The sequence below is a fragment of the Bos indicus genome, chromosome 29 (genome assembly GCF_029378745.1).
Source record: "Bos indicus isolate NIAB-ARS_2022 breed Sahiwal x Tharparkar chromosome 29, NIAB-ARS_B.indTharparkar_mat_pri_1.0, whole genome shotgun sequence".
Taxonomy (NCBI): Eukaryota; Metazoa; Chordata; class Mammalia; order Artiodactyla; family Bovidae; genus Bos; species Bos indicus.
Genome location: NC_091788.1, coordinates 24,957,274 through 24,977,697, shown reverse-complemented (window position 1 = coordinate 24,977,697; position 20,424 = coordinate 24,957,274). Strand labels below are relative to the sequence as shown.

The window sequence follows — 20,424 nt, the reverse complement described above, 5'->3', positions numbered from 1 at the left end:
CTTTCCTTTTTGTTGCCACCTCTCAAATGCCTGAGATTACTGCCATGATGAAAGTCATTATATATTTGGTTTGTAATATATAGAAGAGCTTAGAGAACTGTAAGATGTGGGATCTTGTTTAGGACCGACAGTCGGCAGCCGCTTCTTTGGGGAGATCCCATGTGTTCTGCGGCTTTTTGTGGGGTTTGCTGTCATCTCAGCTGAAGGTGGCGGAGAAGGCAATGGCACCCCACTCCAGTACTCTTGCCTGGCAAATCCCACGGATGGAGGAGCCTGGTGGGCTGCAGTCCATGGGGTCGCTAAGAGTCAGACACGACTGAGTGACTTCACTTGCACTTTTTCACTTTCATGCATTGGAGAAGGAAATGGCAACCCACTCCAGTGTTCTTGCCTGGAGAATCCCAGGGACGGGGGAGCCTGGTGGGCTGCCATCTATGGGGTCGCACAGAGTCGGACACGACTGAAGTGACTTAGCAGCAGAGAACTGTAAAGCAACTATGCAAATAGCAGATACTTTTCTTGCTACTTTGCTTGTCAGAATGGAGATACTAGCAAGTATGTTAGGATTATGTGATTCTCTGAACAGTTGAGTTCCTCAGTAACGAGATCGATTCATACAGGATAAACTTTATGGGCTTCCCTGGTGGCTTGGTGGTAAAGAATCTGCCTGCCAGTGCAGGAGACACAAATTTGATCCATGATCTAGGAAGATCCCTTGGAGAAGGAAATGGCAAGCTATTCCAGTATTCTTGCCTGGAAAATCCCCATGGACAGAGAGCCTGGTGGGCTACAGTCCATGAGTTCACAAACAGTCAGACATGACTTAGCAACTGAACAACAGCAAACCTTAAGGGTTCCAAGAAAAAACTCAGCCCAGCTCTTATTGGACAATCTAACCCCAGGCTTTTCTGAAACAGGTGACTCACTGGCTTTTTTGTAACAGCTTAATGTGTATGATGACTTACAGTTCGTAAACTGTTTGAGAAGAGTCTGAGAGCAATGGATGCTGAAATTTTGTAGATTTTGAGCCTGGGGTCAGGCCCCTAAGAGAGTGATATGTCTAGGGTAGCCTGAGAACTGACATAACCAAGATTCCTAATAGCATAGGTATTTAAGATCTAAAAACCCTAAATCTTTATTTCTTTCTGAACTTCCTAATTATCATAAGACATAAGATAAAATCTGCAGTTTTATAATTATTTCAGGTTTTTATATGTCTTAGCTTATTTGATCCTTCCAACCTCCTTTGAGACAGGTAAGGGTTATTAGCTTTGCAGATGAGGAAACTGAACCCCAGAAAGGATAAAGGACTTGCTGAAGATCAAATAAGCAGTGTCAAGTCCCGATTTTTTGATTCCAAGTCCAATACTCTTTCTACAACAGCATGGCATATACATTTGGAAATTTATGGGGACCCCAAAATATCAGTTTCACTTTAGACTCTAGGAAAGGACTTAGACATCTGTGTTAAAAAGCACTTAGAATCAATTAGTAAGATAGAAGTAGAATCTTCGTCCTTAGAGAGTTTTACAAGTCAGAAGAATCTCCAGCCTAATCCGAACAGAGGCTACAGGAAGAGCTAAATGACTTAAAGGCTCCTTCAACTCTTAAATTTGAGAATCCATATTTCAAGGGCAGATCATCATTCCAAGAGTTTTGATTACACTGTTAAGAATAACTTACCCGTATTAAAGCATCTGTTTCTGACAACTGGCAGGTTTTACTAACAATCAGGTCCACTTTTGAACCATGACTACAGAAGGAACAAATGTTCTCAGGCAGTCCATCTTATCTTGGAAAAAGAGAGTAATACCAACCAAATGAATTCATGCTGGCTCTGTAGAAAGTGAGTGATCCCCTCCAAGCAATTTCAAGGGAAAAGGCCATCCAATTTTAAACTGAGGAATTTGGTTTGCAGATGAAGTCATTCATCTTGTGGCCACTAACCACAGTTATCCAATTGATAACCGTGCCTCTCTTTGAATTCGAGTAGGTTTGATTTAAATCACTAGTTTTCCTACAAAGAGCACAGTTTTGTTTTTTGTTGTATAATCCTATATAACAGTCCTTGAAAGTTAGATAGTTATAGCATGCATTTCATTACAAAAGCACAATAGATTTAAGGCAGTAATTTTGATATCCCATTTTTGTAGCAGAAAACAGAAGGATAATCTTTTAACAAGCAGAGCTAATTGTAGCAGATGGATTTGAAGTTACTGGAGAAGATGGTGAATCATCTTCAAAGTGGAGATATGAGGGTTATTTTTTGTTGTGTTTGCAAAGTGAAACTATTACCAAAATACATTATCTTTGAATACGTACTTGTATTTTGGATGTTTTTTCTTAATCAGCATATGTAATTATTTTAACACAACAAGCACATGTTTATTTTAAAATGTAATTACTATGTTTTCATTTAATTTCATTTCTTTACATATAGCTAGATTTATACCAAAGAGAATATGAAGCAAAATGTTAACCGTGCTCAGTCACTCAGTGGTGTCCAACTCTTTGTGACCCCATGGACTGTAGCCCGCCAGGCTCCTCCTCTGTCTATGGACTTTACCAGGCAAGAATACTGGAGTGGGTTGCCATTTCCTGCTCCAGGGGATTTCCTGACCCAGGGATCGAACCTGCATCTCTAGCATCTCCTGCACTGGCAGGCAGATTCTTTACTACTGAGCCACCTGGGAAACTCCATAACACAGAATTCTGTCTTTTAATTTAAAAGATTTTTAAATGAATTTACAAAGATTATTTCAGATTAACAAAATAAATTTAAAATACTATCAGCTAACTTCACTCTCTTCTTTTTGTTTATATACAATTTGAAAGTAAACCTGAGTCTTTCCACTTTTCAATTCCCAAATGAATTCCTTTTTTTTTTTTTTTAATGAGTTCACTTTCATGTATACAAAAAACTTTTCCAGGAGCTATTCAGGCTAGTTCAGCCTCCATGTTCAAAAAGGTACACATATTTCCCTGAGAAAGAAATAGTAACCAAATGTAAAAGTAACAATTTAAGGAAAATCCAGCTTGAATGGACATGAATAATTTCCAGCTAAGGTGTTTTCTGGGCTTCCTGGTGGCCTAGTGGTAAAGAATCTGCTTTCCAATGCAGGAGACGCAAGTTCCATCCCTGGGTCAGGAAGATCCCCTGGAGTAGGAAATGGCAACCCGCTCCAGTATTCTTGCCTGGAAAGTTCCGTGAACAGAGGAGCCTGGTGGGCTACAGTTCATTGAGTCGCAAAGAGTTGGACATGACTGAGCAACTCAACACACATACACAGGTGTTTTCTATATTCTATATATACCACCTCACTGATTACTGTCTGGAGTATTTATTCAGTCTTTGGGTCCAACTATACTTTCTGAAATTTTTAAAAAAATGTTTATTGCAATAGAGTTGATTTACCATGTTGTGTTGATTTCCAGTGTATACAAAGTGAATCAGTTATACATATACACATATACTCTCTGTTTAAAGATTCTTTTCCCATAATAGTCCATTGCAGAGTATGGAGTATAGTTCCCTGTGCTATACAGTATGTTCTTACTAGTTATCTATTTTATATATAGCAGTGTGTATATGTCAGTCCCGATCTCCCAATTTATCCCTCCCCTGCATTATCCCTTAGTAACCATAAGTTTGTTTTCTACATCTGTGACCCTACTTCTATTTTGTAAATAAGTTCATTTGTACTCCTTTTTCAGATTCTATGTATAAGTCATAGTGTACGATATTCGTCTTTCTGTTTCGGATTTTCTTTGCTCAGTATCACAATCTCTAGATCCATCCATGTTGCTGCAAATGTCATTCTCTTGTTCTTTTTAATGGCTGAGTAATATTCCACATGAAACTGGATTGAACACTGAATTTGTCCAGGTCAGCAGTGATGGTAGAAATCTTTCTGAACTGCTATTAAATTTTAGATTCTCATGCAATAATCTCTAATGAACTAGGAAGCTTCCATGACTCCTTCTATTTCTTGGTGCTTTTTTCTCTATACTCTTACCAGCCAATATTTATTTGCTGAGTGATTTAACCATAGCACAGTGATTTATCATGACTGACATTATGTGCAGAATAACTGTTGGATGCCCAGGTGAATTCTTCTCACCAATTAAGGCTTAGTAGTTTTGTTGACTGGACAAACAAGAACTATTGTCATTATCATGGCTCTTGTTATTGAATCGGGTATTGGGATTTGACAGAAAACTGGATTATAGATTCTTGGCTTGATGGGTTCTACTCAGAAACTTTTCCTTAACATCATCTTAATACACAATTGGACATTTTTATCTGCTGTGGCTCTGTTAGAACTCTGATTTCTATATTTGAATGAATTATACTGATCTCTATCATCATTAGATGATTTTTTAGCATGAGAATGAATGTGGAGGGGCTAAACTAATTATAATTTTCACCCGTGATGAGGACAAAAGTGAACTATCGGCTGTTGTAATCAGATTGTGTATTACCTGACTTGTTCAGAAATGGTAGGTACTATGAAATTAATGTTTGGCAATAATAAGAGTTACCAGTTATGCTGCAGCTTTTAGGTCCCAGGCGCTTCCCGTACACTGTCTTAGATAATCCTCCCAAGACTCCTGTGTTCCCAAAATATCCATTTTACAGAATGCTTGTACCCCTCCCCATTCCTCCAACCTCCCAGCCCCTGATAAACACGTGTTTACTTTTTGTTTCTACGAGCTCGGCTTTTTTCCTGTGCTTATTGCCTGTTTAGATGCAAGTCAGTGTACGTTTCAAGGTCGATGCTGAGATATTTAGCGCTGCACTGCCCTCTTGTGCTTTGGACCGCATTCACAGCATGAAGGCGATTAAAACCTCACTGCCTTCTTTGCACTCAGTCTTCCCTCTTGCACTTCAACAGTTGAGTTTGCCCGCTTGTTTTAAATTTAAATGAAGGTTTATGAAGGCTCTTGGCAGAGAATGGTGTCTTTGTCCACACTGGAATCCTGAACACTTCCTACCCTGCACTCAAGATTTTCTCCTCTTCATTGCTCTCTCTTAATACTAAATTGTATAAAAGAGGTAAAAAGACAGCAAAGCAGCCAGTTTCCAAGAGCTCAAATGTTCGAAAGAGAAACTGCCGTTATCTATTGAGCTGCAAAGCTGTGTGTGTTCCAGTATTTCATTTTTATAATTAGACAATTATGAATTCCCAGTTATAAATAATTAATCAATGTTATCAGATCTGAGAGGAAACACATTTGACAAATGGTCAAACCAATGAGAAACCTAATTCAAGGCATCCTTAAAATGACTTTAAAAAGAAAGAAAAAAACTCTGAGAAATTCTTTAGACTGATAAAAATGCTGACATGTAAAAGACTCCCAAAGTAAACCAAAATAACCATTAAAAAAAAAACAAACAAAAAACTAAGAAACTTGGTTCTTCAAACTATTATTTTGACCTAATTGTCCCCTGAGCCAGTTTGATTTCAACCAAACTTGTTTCTTCCAAATCATATTTTGAGAACTTGTTTCTAATTTGTCTTTGGCTAAATCCCATGCTACCCACACAAGCCAATCAATACAAGGAATTCAGTCATCAAAATGAGGGTTTTTTTTTTAAACTTTTACCTAGAAATGTATGAATTCAATTTGTCTTCCCTTATATATACTGCTTGACTTTTTAGTGTTTTCATAACCATGTAATTTGATCCTCACAAAAAGCTAGGAGATTATTTCTGTTTTACATGGGAGGAAATGAAGTTTCAATGAGGCTAAAGGATTTGTCCAAGGCCACATGGTTCGCTAGTGGACAAGTTAGAGACCCCAGATCTTTTAGGTTCTATGTGTGCGTGCTCAGTTGCATCCAACTCTTTGCGACCCCATGGACTGCAGCCCACCAGGCTCCTCTGTCCATGGGATTCTCCAGGCAGAATACTGGAGTGGGTTGTCATGCCCTTTCCAGGGGATCTTCCCAACCCAGGGATCAAACCTGATTTTGATCCTCTTAAGTCTCCTGCAATGTCAGGTGGGTTCTTTACCACTGAGCCACCAGCGAAGCTTCTTTAGGCTGTATACTGGGACCAATTCCATCACAATAGTGGCAAGAATGTAGACCCTGCCTTGCCCTCAGGGGTGGAGCCTAGAACAGAGTTTAGGAACTTTTACACTCAGTTTCAATGTACTAACCAGGTGTTCACAGAATTTTGCTGTGGAATCTGAGGGAATTGAGCTTGTTTTTAGGGTAGAGTTGATATATCTATCAGTCAATTTCTGTGAGTGTATGTGTGTTTAGCTCCTATGATACGACAATATACAAAAACACACAAGGATTTTTGACCAGCGCTACCAAGTGTGTAATGTTCTCACACATTCTGCTCTCCAAGTTGTGCAATATGATCAAGGAAAGCCACATTTGTTTGTTCATCCATTCAGGAAATATTTATTTAACGTCTATGCTGTGTCAGGTACCATCCTAGGTGTTGGGGATATAACAGTGAGCAAAACAAAGTCCTACTTCATAGACTGTTCATTCTAGCAAGACAGTAAGTAGTATATAGCACAGTGGGTATTTGAGGGATAAATTAGATGGCTTTTCATAGTGACCATGGCCAATAGTCAGGAAAAGGAGAAGTCAATGAAGGTTCAAGGAAGTATGTTGCTGTTCCATGGAACCACAGTGACTGAGGTCAAACTTTTTAAAGTGTGTTATACCAGAGGGTATTTGTACCATTTGGGGAATATCAGTTTTATTATAAGAGTAAGACTAGAAATGGATGCAGATCTTGATTCCTCTCTTTGTTAGTTGTGTGATCTGAGATGTGTTACTCAGTGGTTTTTACTGTTTTCTCATCTGTAAAATGGAAGTAATATTAGTACCTATCATATCTCTACCTCTAGAGCTACTATGAAAACTAAAAAGATAGATAAGATATGGAAAATTTAGCACAGTACTAACACAAATCAAGAAATTAAATATAACTGCTGTGTCAGTCAGGATGCTTTCTGTTGCAGGTGACAGAAATAAAAAAGTTACTGGTCCACATAGTTATATCAAACAATGCCTTTGGACCCAATCATTCTGTCTATAAGTTCAGCTGTGTTCCCAAGAACAAGTAATATCTGAGTAAAAATTCATAAATATTGAGCTCTTAAATATGACACGGTTCCAAGCACTTCGTATGGATTGTATTATTTAATCGTCACAACACTCAGTGAGGTAGGTGATATAACCATCTCATTTTACAAGTGAGGAAACTGGGACACAGGGAGGTTAATAGCTGGAAAGAGCAAAAAACTGTTTTACTTTAGAACCTTTGTGCTTAACCATTACACAGATTCCTTCTGAAGAAATTAATAGGTGAAGAGGATAGAGTTTCAAATAAGAAAAAGTAAAGTATTATAGATAATTTTGACTTCTCATGTGACTAATAAATTCAATGAAAAATTGTGGGCTCATTTATCTTGGCACCCAAAGCATCTAACCACTGTGCACACAGAAAGCAACTAATAAATATTTCACAACTGAACTGATTCAGCATTAGCAATCTTCTTTACTCTCTGCTTTCTCCAACAATGTTTAAGTATTTTAGCTTTGCATTTGCTAACTACTCAAGGCAATGGCACCCCACTCCAGTACTCTTGCCTGGAAAATCCCATGGACGGAGGAGCCTGGTGGGCTGCAGTCCATGGGGTCGCTAAAAGTCGGACACAACTGAGCGACTTCACTTTCACTTTTCACTTTCCTGCATTGGAGAAGGAAATGGCAACCCACTCCAGTGTTCTTGCCTGGAGAATCCCAGGGACAAGGAAGCCTGGTGGGCTGCCGTCTATGGGGTCGCACAGAGTCGGACATGACTGAAGTGACTTAGCAGCAGCAGCACCTTGATCAAAAGTATTAGCCAACAAACTTAGGCACATAGTTATTTCATTTTAAAAAACTCGGAAAGAACTAATAGTAAACACCCCTATATTGAGATCAGAAAGGACTTTCTAAAGTGGGTCCCTGGAAAACAAAACTTTCCATCTTCTCTGGCGCCCTCTTGTGCTTTGTCATGGAAACTAATCCAAAGTGCTGATGCTTCCAGGACTTGAGAAGGCAAACAATCTTAAAAAATTCAACACACACACTCTTAGAGATTAAACTCTTTTCTGCCCATCTTTCCATGTTACACTAATCAGTGCTTGTGTCAGGAATTGTAAAATATTGTGTAACCTGGTTTTACCTAACCAGGTAGGCTGTAATTTACCTAACCAGTTTGAATTTCCTCCAGCTCTTATTCCTAGAGATTCATACAACCTGTAAAATGAACTTACGTGTTTTTTGGAAGCATGTGTGACTTGGGTTATCTGGCAGGACTGCCTTCTCTCTCTCTCTCATCCTTGGGTCAAGGCTCTGATTTCCTTAAAAAAATTTAAAGCTCCAAGAAGCTGTCTTTGGAAGAGGGCAGTCCATCTACGTGTCCTTGACCTAAAGGGCCCCCTGAGGTGGTGCTGCTTATTCATCAAAGTCTTGCAGAGTTTTCATTGGTTCACTGGTACCACTTTTCAAGTCCCCCTTTCATGTCCCCCTGCATCACTGGACTCTGACATGTGAGCACTGGAAAGGAGTAGAGGCTCACGAGGTAAAAATGCAAGTGATAGATTCTACACTGCCTTAAACGAGCTGTCCTGCCCCAGGAGTTGGCTAAACAGGCTCAGATGTTTCAGATTATTACACTTTAGCTGGAACCTGCATTATATTTCCATGAAACTGAATAATGATGATATTAAAATTATTAATAATAATGACTGAATTTTATTTAGTGCTTAATAGTTAAGCAATAAACACTAAATTCATTGCTTCATGTTTTACAGGCAGCATCTTGCTTCATTTTCACAAGTCTCCTAGGAAGTAAGTAGTGTTATAATTGTCATGCACAGATAAGAAAACTGAGATGCAGAGAAGTTACATACTTTGAGAGACACCATAGCTTTGAGAGAATCTGTCTGCTGTAATTGTCTGAGCCACAAGACTACAGTTCCAGTGCTGGCTCTACTACTTTCTAACTGTGTGACTTTCAGTTATTTGCTTAATCTCTCTGTGCCTCAGTTTCCTTATCTAATAACTCCTGCTTCAGAAGCATATTGCACGTATTAAATGAGCTAATGGTCCTTGCTGCTGCTGCTGCTAAGTCGCTTCAGTCGTGTCCGACTCTATGCGACCCCATAGACGGCAGCCCACCAGAGGCTTCCCCGACCCTGGGATTCTCCAGGCAAGAACACGGGAGTGGGTTGCCATTTCCTTCTCCAATGCATGAAAGTGAAAAGTGAAAGTGAAGTCGCTCAGTTGTGTCCGACTCTTAGTGACCCCATGGACTGTAGCCCACCAGGCTCCTCAATCCATGGGATTTTCCAGGCAAGAGTACTGGAGTGGGGTGCCATTGCCTTCCTTAGCATATCGTTAAGTGCTATAAAAGTACTTTTACAAAAGGAAGTGAAGCCTAGGTTGGTTCAGACCACCATACAGTCTCACTAAGATGAAGATTATGCTTTTTCTCTTAATGGATATTGTTATGAAATGGATCCTAATAACATGTCTAGCCAAGGTGAATTTCTTCTGGGTGCAGCACAGTCATCTAAGATCTTTAAAAACTACTGATCCCAATTCAACAGGTCTAGGGCAAAGCTCAAGCATCTTTATTTTTCTGAAGTTTTAAGAGATGCTCATCTATAGCCAAAACTACAAGTCACTGCTGTAGTACTTAGATGTTGACAAAGATCTTTTCCATAATAAGGTAATATTTATTCAGGGGTTGCTGCCGCTGCTGCTGCTGCTAAGTTGTTTCAGTCGTATCTGACTCTGTGCAACCCCATAGACGGCAGCCCACCAGGCTCCCTTGTCCCTGGGATTCTCCAGGCAAGAACACTGGAGTGGGTTGCCATTTCCTTCTCCAATGCAGGAAAGTGAAAAGTGAAAGTGAAGTCACTCAGTCGTGTCCGACTCTTATCGACCCCATGGACTGCAGGCCTATCAGGCTCCTCAGTCCATGGGATTTTCTAGGCAAAAGTACTGGAGTGGGGTGCCATTGCCTTCTCTGATTCAGGGGTTACTATATGCTATATACTGAGTGCTTTATTTGGATCATCTCATTTTAATCCTCCAACAAAAGCTTCATGAGTTAGCTAACTACTGTCATCCACATTTTGCAGACAGGAGAACCAAGGAAAAGAAGGTAAGGAACGTGCCCAAGGTCACTTACATAGCTGGTGGCAGAGCAGGGATTTTAAACCCAGTGGATCAACACCACAGCTTGTACATTTAACTAGCAGCTTAGACTACCTTCCCACGTAGGGTCTAATTTGAACTCTGAATAAATCTTTCACGTAAAAAAATAAAAACAAACTTGCACATAAGTCTGTGCAGTAAGCTAGTTTTGCCATTATTCAAAGTTTATAACTGCAGAGACTAAAACTAAGGACTGGGCCAAATATACACAGTCAGTGTACAAGCTGAGGCTTACACCTGGCTCTTATAACTTGAAATCCTATTCTCTTTCTCTATTGTCACAGAGAACTTCATATAAACCAAAGTATTAGTTGCTCAGTCATGTCCAACTTTTTGAACAGTAGCCTGCCAGGCACCTCTGTCCATGGAATTCTCCAGGCAAGAATACTGGAGTAGGTTGTCCTTTCCTTCTCCCAAATAAACCAAGATAGTTCTTTTATAAGATCTTTCATAGGCTTTACCTTCTCTTTCCTACAATGACTGCTTTGATCCATGTCATCATCCCCTCTGGCAAGAGCTTCAACCAAAAACCCTCTTCTATCTTTATCTCTTTTCTGCACACTACTTCCAGTTTCTTCATCTACTAAATGCTGCTGCTGCTGCTAAGTCACTTCAGTCGTGTCCGACTCTGTGCGACCCCATAGACGGCAGCCCACGAGGCTCCTCCGTCCCTGGGATTCTCCAGGCAAGAATACTGGAGTGGGTTGCCATTTCCTTCTCCAAAATGCAGAGCTCATTAATCAACTCTTTAGATTAAAATTTGGCTAACATCTGTTTTGTCTGCCATTTGCAGTAGGTTGAATGGTGCCTCCAAAATAAATAAATATAGCCCCTGGGACCTGTGAGCATGACCTTATTGGGGGGCGGGGGGAGTCTTTGAAAATGTAGCTAAGGAGTGGCACGCGCACGCTCTCGCGCACCCTTGCTCCCACAGTCCTCTTTGCGCAACCGGCTTTGCATCCACCTAGTGGTGGAGCGCACGAGTGCAGTGACGCGCAGAAGCCCCGCGCCACCCAGTAGGCCACAACAGTTTCAGAGCTCGCGACTCTTTAAAATGGCAGAGCAGCTTTCCCCGGGAAAGACGACGGACCAGGTGTGCACCTTTCTTTTTAGAAAGCCTGGACGAAAGGGGGGTGCAGGCCGCAGAAAACGCCGGATCTGCGACCAAGAGTCCGGAGGCGGAGGCGGCGGCGGCAGCGGCAGCAGCAGCAGCGGTGACGAAGGCAACAGGGTGGTTCGTCCTGAAAAGAAGCGGGCGATCCACACTCCGATGATCCAGAAGACCTGGGGCGGTGGTAAACAGAAAGGGGCTTCCGGGGACCGGAGCAGCGAGGAGGAAGTAGAGGAGCCCGAGAGTCTCGGCGTGGTCTATAAGTCCACTCGCTCGGCGAAACCCGTGGGGCCGGAGGACATGGGGGCGACCGCTGTGTACGAGCTAGACACGGAGAAGGAGCGTGACGCACAAGCCATCTTTGAGCGCAGCCGGAAGATCCGGGAGGAGTTGAGAGGCAAGGAAGATGATAAGATCTACCGGGGAATGAATAATTATCAGAAATACATGAGGCCCAAAGACGCGTCTGCGGGTAGTGATTCCTCAGGAATGGCGAGGAAGGGCCCCATTCGAGCTCCCGAGCATCTGCGTGCCACCGTGCGCTGGGATTACCAGCCCGACATTTGTAAGGACTACAAAGAGACCGGCTTTTGCGGCTTCGGAGACAGTTGCAAATTCCTCCATGACCGCTCAGATTACAAGCACGGGTGGCAGATCCAACGCGAGCTCGACGAAGGTCGCTATGGCGTCGACGAGGATGAAAACTATGAAGTGGCAAGGGATGAGGAGGAACTACCATTCAAGTGTTTCATCTGTCGCCAGACCTTCCAAAACCCTGTGGTCACCAAATGCAGGCATTATTTCTGCGAGGGCTGTGCGCTTCAGCATTTCCGCACCACCTCGCGCTGCTACGTCTGTGACCAGCAGACCAACGGAGTCTTCAATCCAGCGAAAGAATTGATCGCCAAACTGGAGAAGCGTCGAGCTGCAGAAGAGGGTGGTGCTTCTAATTTTCCAGAAGACCCCGATAAGGGTCCAATTCCCATTACTTAATTTTCCCATTATTCTCAAATCTCGAAATGTTTTGTTGTTTTGGAAAAAATAAAAAGTGTAGCTAAGTTACAGATCTCTAGGTGAGATCATTCTGTATTTTTCTGGGTTGGCCCTAAGTCCAGCCTTAAGTATCCTTGTAAGGCAGAAGAGAAGGCCATGTGAAGACAGAGGCAAAGACTGATGTCCGCAGCCATAAGCCAAGGGATCCCTGAAGCCACCAGAAGCTGGAAGAAGCAAAGAGCTCTAGAAGGACCCCACCAACACCTTGATTTCAGACTTCGAGCCTCCAGAACTGTGACAGAATACACTGCTGTTGTTATAAGCCACTCAGAGTGAATTTGTTATGGCAGCTGTAGGAACCTAATATACCATTTCTTTACCTCTTCTTGACTTTGAGGGTTCATGACATCGCTGGCTTCGCTGCTCATCTGGCTCTGTGTCTCAAATAAACCCTCAGCCCTTCTGGGACTCCTTCACTGCCTTCTTCGTGGGACCCTCAGGTCCTTTATGTGATATCCCTCATGTTGCTTCTTTGTTGGAAAGAAGACATGCCATGGCAACAGAAGTCCCCCCTCAGAAGGGAACTGGCTTTTGGGTAACATAGGGAAGGAGATGAACTCTAAGGACAGACGGTGTGTAAGCAGAGCACCATTTGCCCATGAGTTCCTTTCTATGTTTTCTCCTTTCTTGAAAAAAAAAAATGTTTATTTACTTTTGGCTGGATCTTCATTGCTGCACGTGGGCTATTCTCTAGTTGTGGGGGCCACTCTTCTCATGGTGGTGGTGTCTCTTGTTTCAGAGCATGGTCTCTAGGCGTGCTGGCTCAGTAGCTGTGATGCATGGGCTTAGTTGCCTGCAGCATGTGGGGTCTTCTCAGACCAGGGATCAAAACCGTGTCCCTTGCATTGGCAGGAGGATTCTTTACCACTAGACCATCAGGAAAGGGCACCCCCCCTCCCCACTTTAATCCCTCTCTGTATTGTTTCCATTAAAGAGCACATCTGAGGGTTACTACCTGCACAATTCATACCTCATTTTTGGGTACTGCAAAGTAAGAATGTTTGACAAGTTGACTCCTTCCTCTTCTTAGGGGTCACATAAAAGATGAAATAAAAGATAAAAAACGAAAGTTTTTCATGAGTACCAGCTAAGTGTCAACTACAAATCCGCACTTAACCAAGAGCATTGCCAATAACTGAACAACAAAGGCATTTGCCACCTGCCTCTATGGAGATTGAACCCCTTGCTGCTCTAGCTGTTGACCTTCAGCAACCCCTGAGGGAGTTCAGGGTGGAGTGAGACACTCTGTGCTCCAGGGAATCTGGTGGGACAGGTCTTTAGACAGTTGGATGTTTTTAGGAATAGATTTTATGATCTTAATCCTTGCATCTAGAGAAGCACTAAATCCCTTAATGGTGACATCATGACTAACAAAAAGCCTTTTGTAAAATGAGTGCTTCATGGTACTGAACTGCCCCTTTACCAAAACCTTACAGACTTTCCCCCACTGCCTCTTTGGAGCAGTCTCTCAGAGCTATCTGAGATGCTGCCTCCCGGGCTGCAGTCCTCATTTTGCCCCAAATAAAACTTAACTCACAACTCTCAAGTTGCACATCTTTTTTAGTTAACATAAGTATTAAACACTACTGCAAGAACCAGGACTATATCAGTGAGATAGATGTGGTGCCTGGACTCACAGGGTAGTCTTCCTGGGTTGATGAATACCATGCTTATCTACCTGGACTTGCCCAAGGTCACATAAGCTATTTAAGTGGCCAAGATTCAAGTCCTCTGTCTGATTTCAAAGTTCACGCTTTCCACCACATCAGGCCTATTGATCAGTGTTCTGGCAGGACCAGGGCTTCTCTGGTGGCTCAGAGGTTAAAGCGTCTGCCTGCAATGTGGGAGGCCTGAGTTCAATCCCTGGGTTGGGAAGATTCCCTGGAGAACAAAGTGGCAACCCACTCCAGTATTCTTGCCTGGAGAACCCCATGGACAGAGAGTTGTTCAAATGGGACAGTGGAGGAGAATTTAATAAGAGAAGATTTATAAGTGTGGGGAGAGTTAAGGAAAATCGAACAGGGAATGGTGCTGTGTCCCAGTGCTAACAATAGCTGGGTCTGAAGAGGTGTGGCGGGTCTGAAGAGGTGTGGCGGGGAGGTGGTTACAGGAACTTGGAGAGGGTGTCTGTATCTGTGAGGGAGATCTGAATGATGGGAGTTGTGCCTCTTGGCAGAGGACCAACCCCAGTGACTCTGTAGAGAAGGATATGGGGAAATAAAGACCCTTAGCTCACTCTCTTCCCCCTTTCAGATAACCAGTGCCTCCCATTGGCCAAATCCAACTAGAAACTAGAGGACAAGCCAGAATGTTACAGGCTTTAGAGGTCAGCTCTGCCGTCACAGAGAGAAGAGTATGGAGGGTGGAAAGTGGATATGATGGGGCAAATAAGAAATGCCCAGTACACCAGTATTTCACAAACTTTTCCCATTCAGATATTACCTTTTTGAATTCATTGTATCCCATGTATCCTATATAATCATCTATTCTTAATATTTTTTAAATGTCGTCACTTTTAAATACCTTATTAAGTGTATTAATAGGTCACAAAGAGTCAGACATGACTCAGAGACTGAACAACAACAACTAATAAATGTATTACTAGTAATTCAGGTAATATGTGGCTACATTAAATAGAAGAAAACCAATAAAAATATAATGAAAAGAAATCATTTCCCCAAATTTAAAAATTAAAATTAATAATTATAAGTGATTGTTTATCTTTTGAGGTCAGGTACCGTCTGGCCCTGCCTGCGTATCCTGTCCCCACCCCTGCTCCAGGTGTTTATCCCTCCAGTTCAGCCATATTGATTTTTGGCCCCTCAAAACCAGCCATACTCTCACCAACTACAGTGTCTTTGCATTGATTATTCTTTAGCATTGGTCAATGAGAGAACACTCTTAAAAATGCTAGGGAACTGAATAATACAACACATACAGGACAATCGGCTAAAAACAAGAGAAACTATGCTTTCCTGAAGACTATTCTAGAATTGCACTGGAATCACTAAACATTTGGTCATTGATCTGGGTATCCAAGGTCTTGTCCTGGTATCAAACTTTAATTCTATGATCTTACATAAAATATTTAACAGAAATGTGACTCAGTTTTCATCTATAAAATGAAACAAAAATTAGCATGGTAGCAGGAAACATGTGGGTACATATGCAAGCATCTCTTCACTTCTACAACTTCCAAAAGGGAAAAAAGTTACTGTCAAGAACATGGTAAATATACCAAATCAGCACCTAAATTGCTGAATGCAGTTCATGCCTGTTTTTGTTCTGTGACAGGAATATAGCAAAATTTCCTTCTAAACACCTACCTTTACCAAATCTAAATTCTTTGTGCCCCACCAGATATCTTAATAGTGCTACATTTATCTATAGCTCTCCTTTGTAAAAAAAGTCATCCAGCATACATATTTATGAATAAATGGGATAATAAATGGGGAAGAAGTATGGCCACGTTGAATACTGTTTAAACCCATTCTTCTTTCTTTTTTAATAGTGACCTCTATTTTCTAGCCACAGCAATCAAAGAAGAAAAGAAAGGAATCCAAATTGCTGCTTTCCTTGAGGTGGTACTTTCAGACATGAGGAGCTGACCTCATCTAGGCTTCATTCCGGAGAAGGCAATGGCACCCCACTCCAGTAGTCTTGCCTGGAAAATCCCATGGACAGAGGAGCCTGGTAGGCTATAGTCCATGGGGTCGCTGAGGGTCGGACAATACTGAGCGACTTCACTTTCACTTTTCACTTTCATGCATTGGAGAAGGAAATGGCAACCCACTCCAGTGTTCTTGCCTGGAGAATCCCAGGGATGGGGGAGCCTGGTGGGCTGCCGTCTGTGGGGTCACACAGAGTTGGACACGACTGAAGTGACGTAGCAGCAGCAGCCGGCTTCATTCCTCTGTCTACACTGATGGTCAGGGTGGTCTCCTTAGTTCTTCTCAGTCAGAACTAAGGAGATGCAGTTAACTAAGAAGGAACTTTTGCTTATGATTTGGCCTTTTCCACTGGACTTAAATCTCAGAGGATGCACTGATATCTTGAATAATCCATTTTCTTCATTCCTGCCCCTGGCTCTGTGCCCTGAATAAAACTGGTCTGCACAGTCTAAGCTCCTTCTGATCAATTAGTACCAGCAGGAGATCAAGGGACAGGGAAGAGGATTCCCTGGCCGGCTAGTGATTAGGAATTCATGCTTCCACTGCAGGGGGCATGGGTTCAATGCCTGGTCAGGGACCTAAGGTCCCACAAGCTGCACCAAAAAGGTGGAAGGGAGTGAGGTTGGGTTATTATTCCCTCAATTCCTTCTCTGTGCAGTTGCTCCAGACTCACTGTGTCCTATAAGACAGCCATCTCTGTCTCAGTTTTGATGAACTGATCCCCTCTTCTCTTTTGCTCTTTGAAACATCATCCATTTAGTACCCTTGCCTTCAATTACCCATTTTGAGTGCCATGTCTTACCTATCTTGAACCTTGATTAAAATGGGGGAGGTGATAGGCTGGACCTTCCCACCACCTTTGAGTCACCTTGTGAGGTCTGAGAGTCAGGCCAACATGAAGGAGAGAGGAGCCAAGGGAGGAAGAGGGACTGAGTCCTGGCTCCACTGGCTGACCACCTGACTTCAGTGATGCCCAAGGCTTTCACACACAGAATTTTTGTTTTTTATTATGTAATCCAGTATATATATTTTTCTTTGCTCAAAACATCTTGAGCTGACATTTCAATAGCTTGAAACAGAAGTCTTAATGAAGGTGTTACTAAAAATATAGCTCTAAAGAAAAGACACCTGGATCCCTGATGGTAAAGACTCTACATCTGACTTAAATGCAGAACTACCTTCTAGTTCCATTCTCCCTGAGGCCTGATCCTACAGCTGATTCTGTTTTCAGATTTCTCTGAGATTCTGTCTCCCATACACACTACGTGGGTATTACAATATTCATTGTCTTTACTGTAGTTAGCATTAGTGAGTCTCTGTTTCTTGGAGCAAAGTGAACATCATAAAACAGTTCCCATTTTACACATAAGAAAATGGATGCCAAGATAAATGAAGAAACTTCATCTAAGTCAAAGGTAATGTCAAACGTGGACTTGGCAGGCAGGTCTTCTGGCCCAGGGCCTTTCCATGCTACCCCAGCTTTCTTGTGTTCCCTTATCTCCTTCCCTTATGCTTTCCCCTTCCTATTTGCTCTGAAATGTTGTGGCCCTGCTGCCTTAGTAGTCTAGGTTGTGTCCGTTTATCTAAGGGCACTGATGCTCACCAACTGTCAGAGAAGAAAAGTCATGCTGCTAAGTCGCTTCAGTCGTGTCCGACTCTGTGCGACCCCAGAGACAGCAGCCCACCAGGCTCCCCCATCCCTGGGATTCTCCAGGCAAGAACACTGGAGTGGGTTCCCATTTCCTTCTCCAATGCATGAAAGTGAAAAGTGAAAGTGAAGTCGCTCAGTTGTGTCTGACTCAGCGACCCCATGGACTGCAGCCTACCAGGCTCTTCGGTCCATGGGATTTTCCAGGCAAGACTACTGGAGTGGGGTGCCATTGCCTTCTCCTTGGGCTTATCTTTTTCTGAGTTTCCATCCCTTGTCACTCATTTGCATTTAGCACGTGCTACCCTATGAAAGTTTGGGAGATGTTAGATAATGTTAACTTGTACTTTTATTTAGCTCCCCGAGTATTCATAACTTACCATCTCAGGTGAGAGTACATTTATCTTGTATCGGATTCATCCTGGAAAAGTCTCTAGTACCTAGAACAGTATTTAGTTCACATTAGAGAATCAGTGTCCAGTATCCAGTGAGTATCCATCGACATGATTGACTCAAAGCATCTTATATTAGGCAAAATGCTGAGGAAGCTGCTGTGACACATGATAGTGGCTCCAACATGACAGAAGTCGACCTATCCCACAGCCCGGAAGTGGGCGAACAGTCCAGGGTAGTAGGCAGGTAGCTCTGTTCTATGAATTGATGCAGGGACTCAGGGTCCAGCTTCTTACTCTGCCATTCTGCTTATGGTTAGAGCTGGCTCACTCATACCACGTTCACATCTTGGCATAAGGAAAGGAGGAAAGGGAAAGGAAAGGGAAAGCAGGTAGTTTTCTTATTAAAATGTGACTTGAGTGTGCACATATTATCTCCGCTTGTAGCTAATTGGCTAAAACATTGTCACATGTTCAAACGGACTTGCAAGTGATGTTGGGAAATATAGAATATAAATGGTGAGCCGTGTGGCTTGATAAAACTCAGAGCTCTATTGTTAAAGACAAGAAAGACCATGTAATATCCAGTGAAATGACTAAATTTTTAAAAGAGCGGGTGGGAGAAATCCTTGGTCATTCCTGTCCTAGGTATTTACCTAAGAGTAATCAAACCTGTGTCCACAGAAAGACAAGGAGATAAATGTTCATGGGAGTCTTAGTCATAATAGCCAAAAACAGGAAACAGACCAAATGTTCATCAACAGAATGTTTAAACATGTCATGGGCTATTCATCCAATGGACTATTACTCAGCAATTAAAAAGGAACAAAACTGCTGATACATGAAGCAACCAAGGTTGACTTACCCATTTAGCATAGTAGGCACAGCACCCAGGCCCATGAAAATGTTTTAATTTCTTTTAAAATCAGAAGGAAAAAATGAACTTTTAGGTTGATGAAAATGTTTTATTACATAATATATATTTGTCATTATAGCAACACAGTTATAAGAGATAAATTTTATTTTTTATGAAGGAAGGGGCTCATTGAAGTGCATGGGATCCATGAAAGTCATAACACAGACCTACAAACAATAGAGATGAATCTTAAAAACATTATGCTGAGCAAAAAACTTGAGAGAAAAGAGTATGTGCTGTATGATTATATTTAATGAAGTCCTATAACAGACAAAACTAACCTACTGATAGCTTAGAAAATGGTTGCCTTTGGGATGGCGGGGATTGGAGGCACTTTCTGGGGTGACAGAAATGTTCTGTATCTTGTTTCTAGTGGTGGTTGTGAAGATGAATACACAATTATCTAAAAGCATGGAACAGGACTTTTTCCATCCATGCATTTTATTCTATGTATCCATGCTGAAGAATTGATGCTTTTGAACTGTGGTGTTGGAGAAGACTCTTGAGAGTCCCTTGGACTGCAAGGAGATCCAACCAGTCAATCCTAAAAGAAATCAGTCCTGAATATTCATTGGAAAGACTGATGCTGAAGCTGAAACTCCGATACTTTGGCCACCTGATGTGAAGAGCTGAGTCATTGGAAAAGACCCTGATGCTGGGAAAGATTGAAGGCAGGAGAAGGGGATGACAGAGGATGAGATGGTTAGAAGGCATCACTGACTTGCTCATAAGTTTGAGCAAGCTCTGGGAGTTGGTGATGGACAGGGAAGCCTGGCATGCTGTAGTCCGTGGGGTTGCAAAGAGTCAGACACAACTGAGCAACTGAACCTAACTGATTTTATTGTATATTAATTATGACACATTTTTTTTTTAAAGAGAATTAACACTACAATGCTAATCATCTCTGCAACAGATTTGATTAATGAATTCTTGAGACAGTGTTAGCTGGCATGGTTTTAAGTTGCCTTTTAGCAGAAAAGCTCTAGGAACTCTAATAGAAGAATTCAACACTGTGGCAGACCAGCAGGGAAGGAAACACTCTGCTCTGTATCAGTTAAGGTTTTTGGTTGCAAGCAACAGAAAATAGCTCTGGTTAGCTAAAGCAGAAAATGAAACTATTGTCAAAAAAATAGAAAGGAAAGAAAGAAAAGAATAAGAGGAAGTATAATAAACAGCCTTTGAACACAGGCAGGAATTAAAGAAAGTGAAGCAACCAATCAGACCATCAGATCACTGGCAGATCCCAGGATGCCATTACCCTATACAGTTGCTCTGTCCAACCAAACTCTATCTCAGCTTCCCACAGCATCATTGTATAACCTTCCAAAGTGAAAAACTTGGATAAGAAGTGTCTGACTGGCTGAGCCTAGGTCTCACCTGCATGTAAAAT

The 20,424-nt window shown here is 42.0% G+C and overlaps 2 protein-coding genes across 2 annotated transcripts in view; both read left to right on the top strand.

Annotated features, from left to right (window-relative positions):
- The window catches only part of LOC109554013 (ubiquitin-conjugating enzyme E2 variant 1-like), a 100,154-nt gene extending 88,891 nt beyond the window's left edge, over nt 1–11,263 (top strand). Inside the window, exon 4 of the mRNA XM_070782434.1 lies at nt 11,178–11,263. Coding sequence (XP_070638535.1) covers nt 11,178–11,263 — 86 coding nt within the window. The remainder of the gene's footprint in view (nt 1–11,177) is intronic.
- Nucleotides 11,218–12,810, top strand: LOC139180621 (E3 ubiquitin-protein ligase RNF113A-like). Its single transcript, XM_070782560.1, has one exon. The coding sequence runs from the start codon at nt 11,298–11,300 to the stop codon at nt 12,345–12,347; it is 1,050 nt and encodes a 349-aa protein (XP_070638661.1). The 5' UTR covers nt 11,218–11,297; the 3' UTR covers nt 12,348–12,810.
- The last annotated feature ends 7,614 nt before the right edge of the window (nt 12,811–20,424 follow it).

Excerpts from the sequence above, each read along its gene's own strand:
- LOC139180621 (XM_070782560.1), top strand. The coding sequence starts at position 11,298 with ATGGCAGAGCAGCTTTCCCCGGGAAAGACGACGGACCAGGTGTGCACC.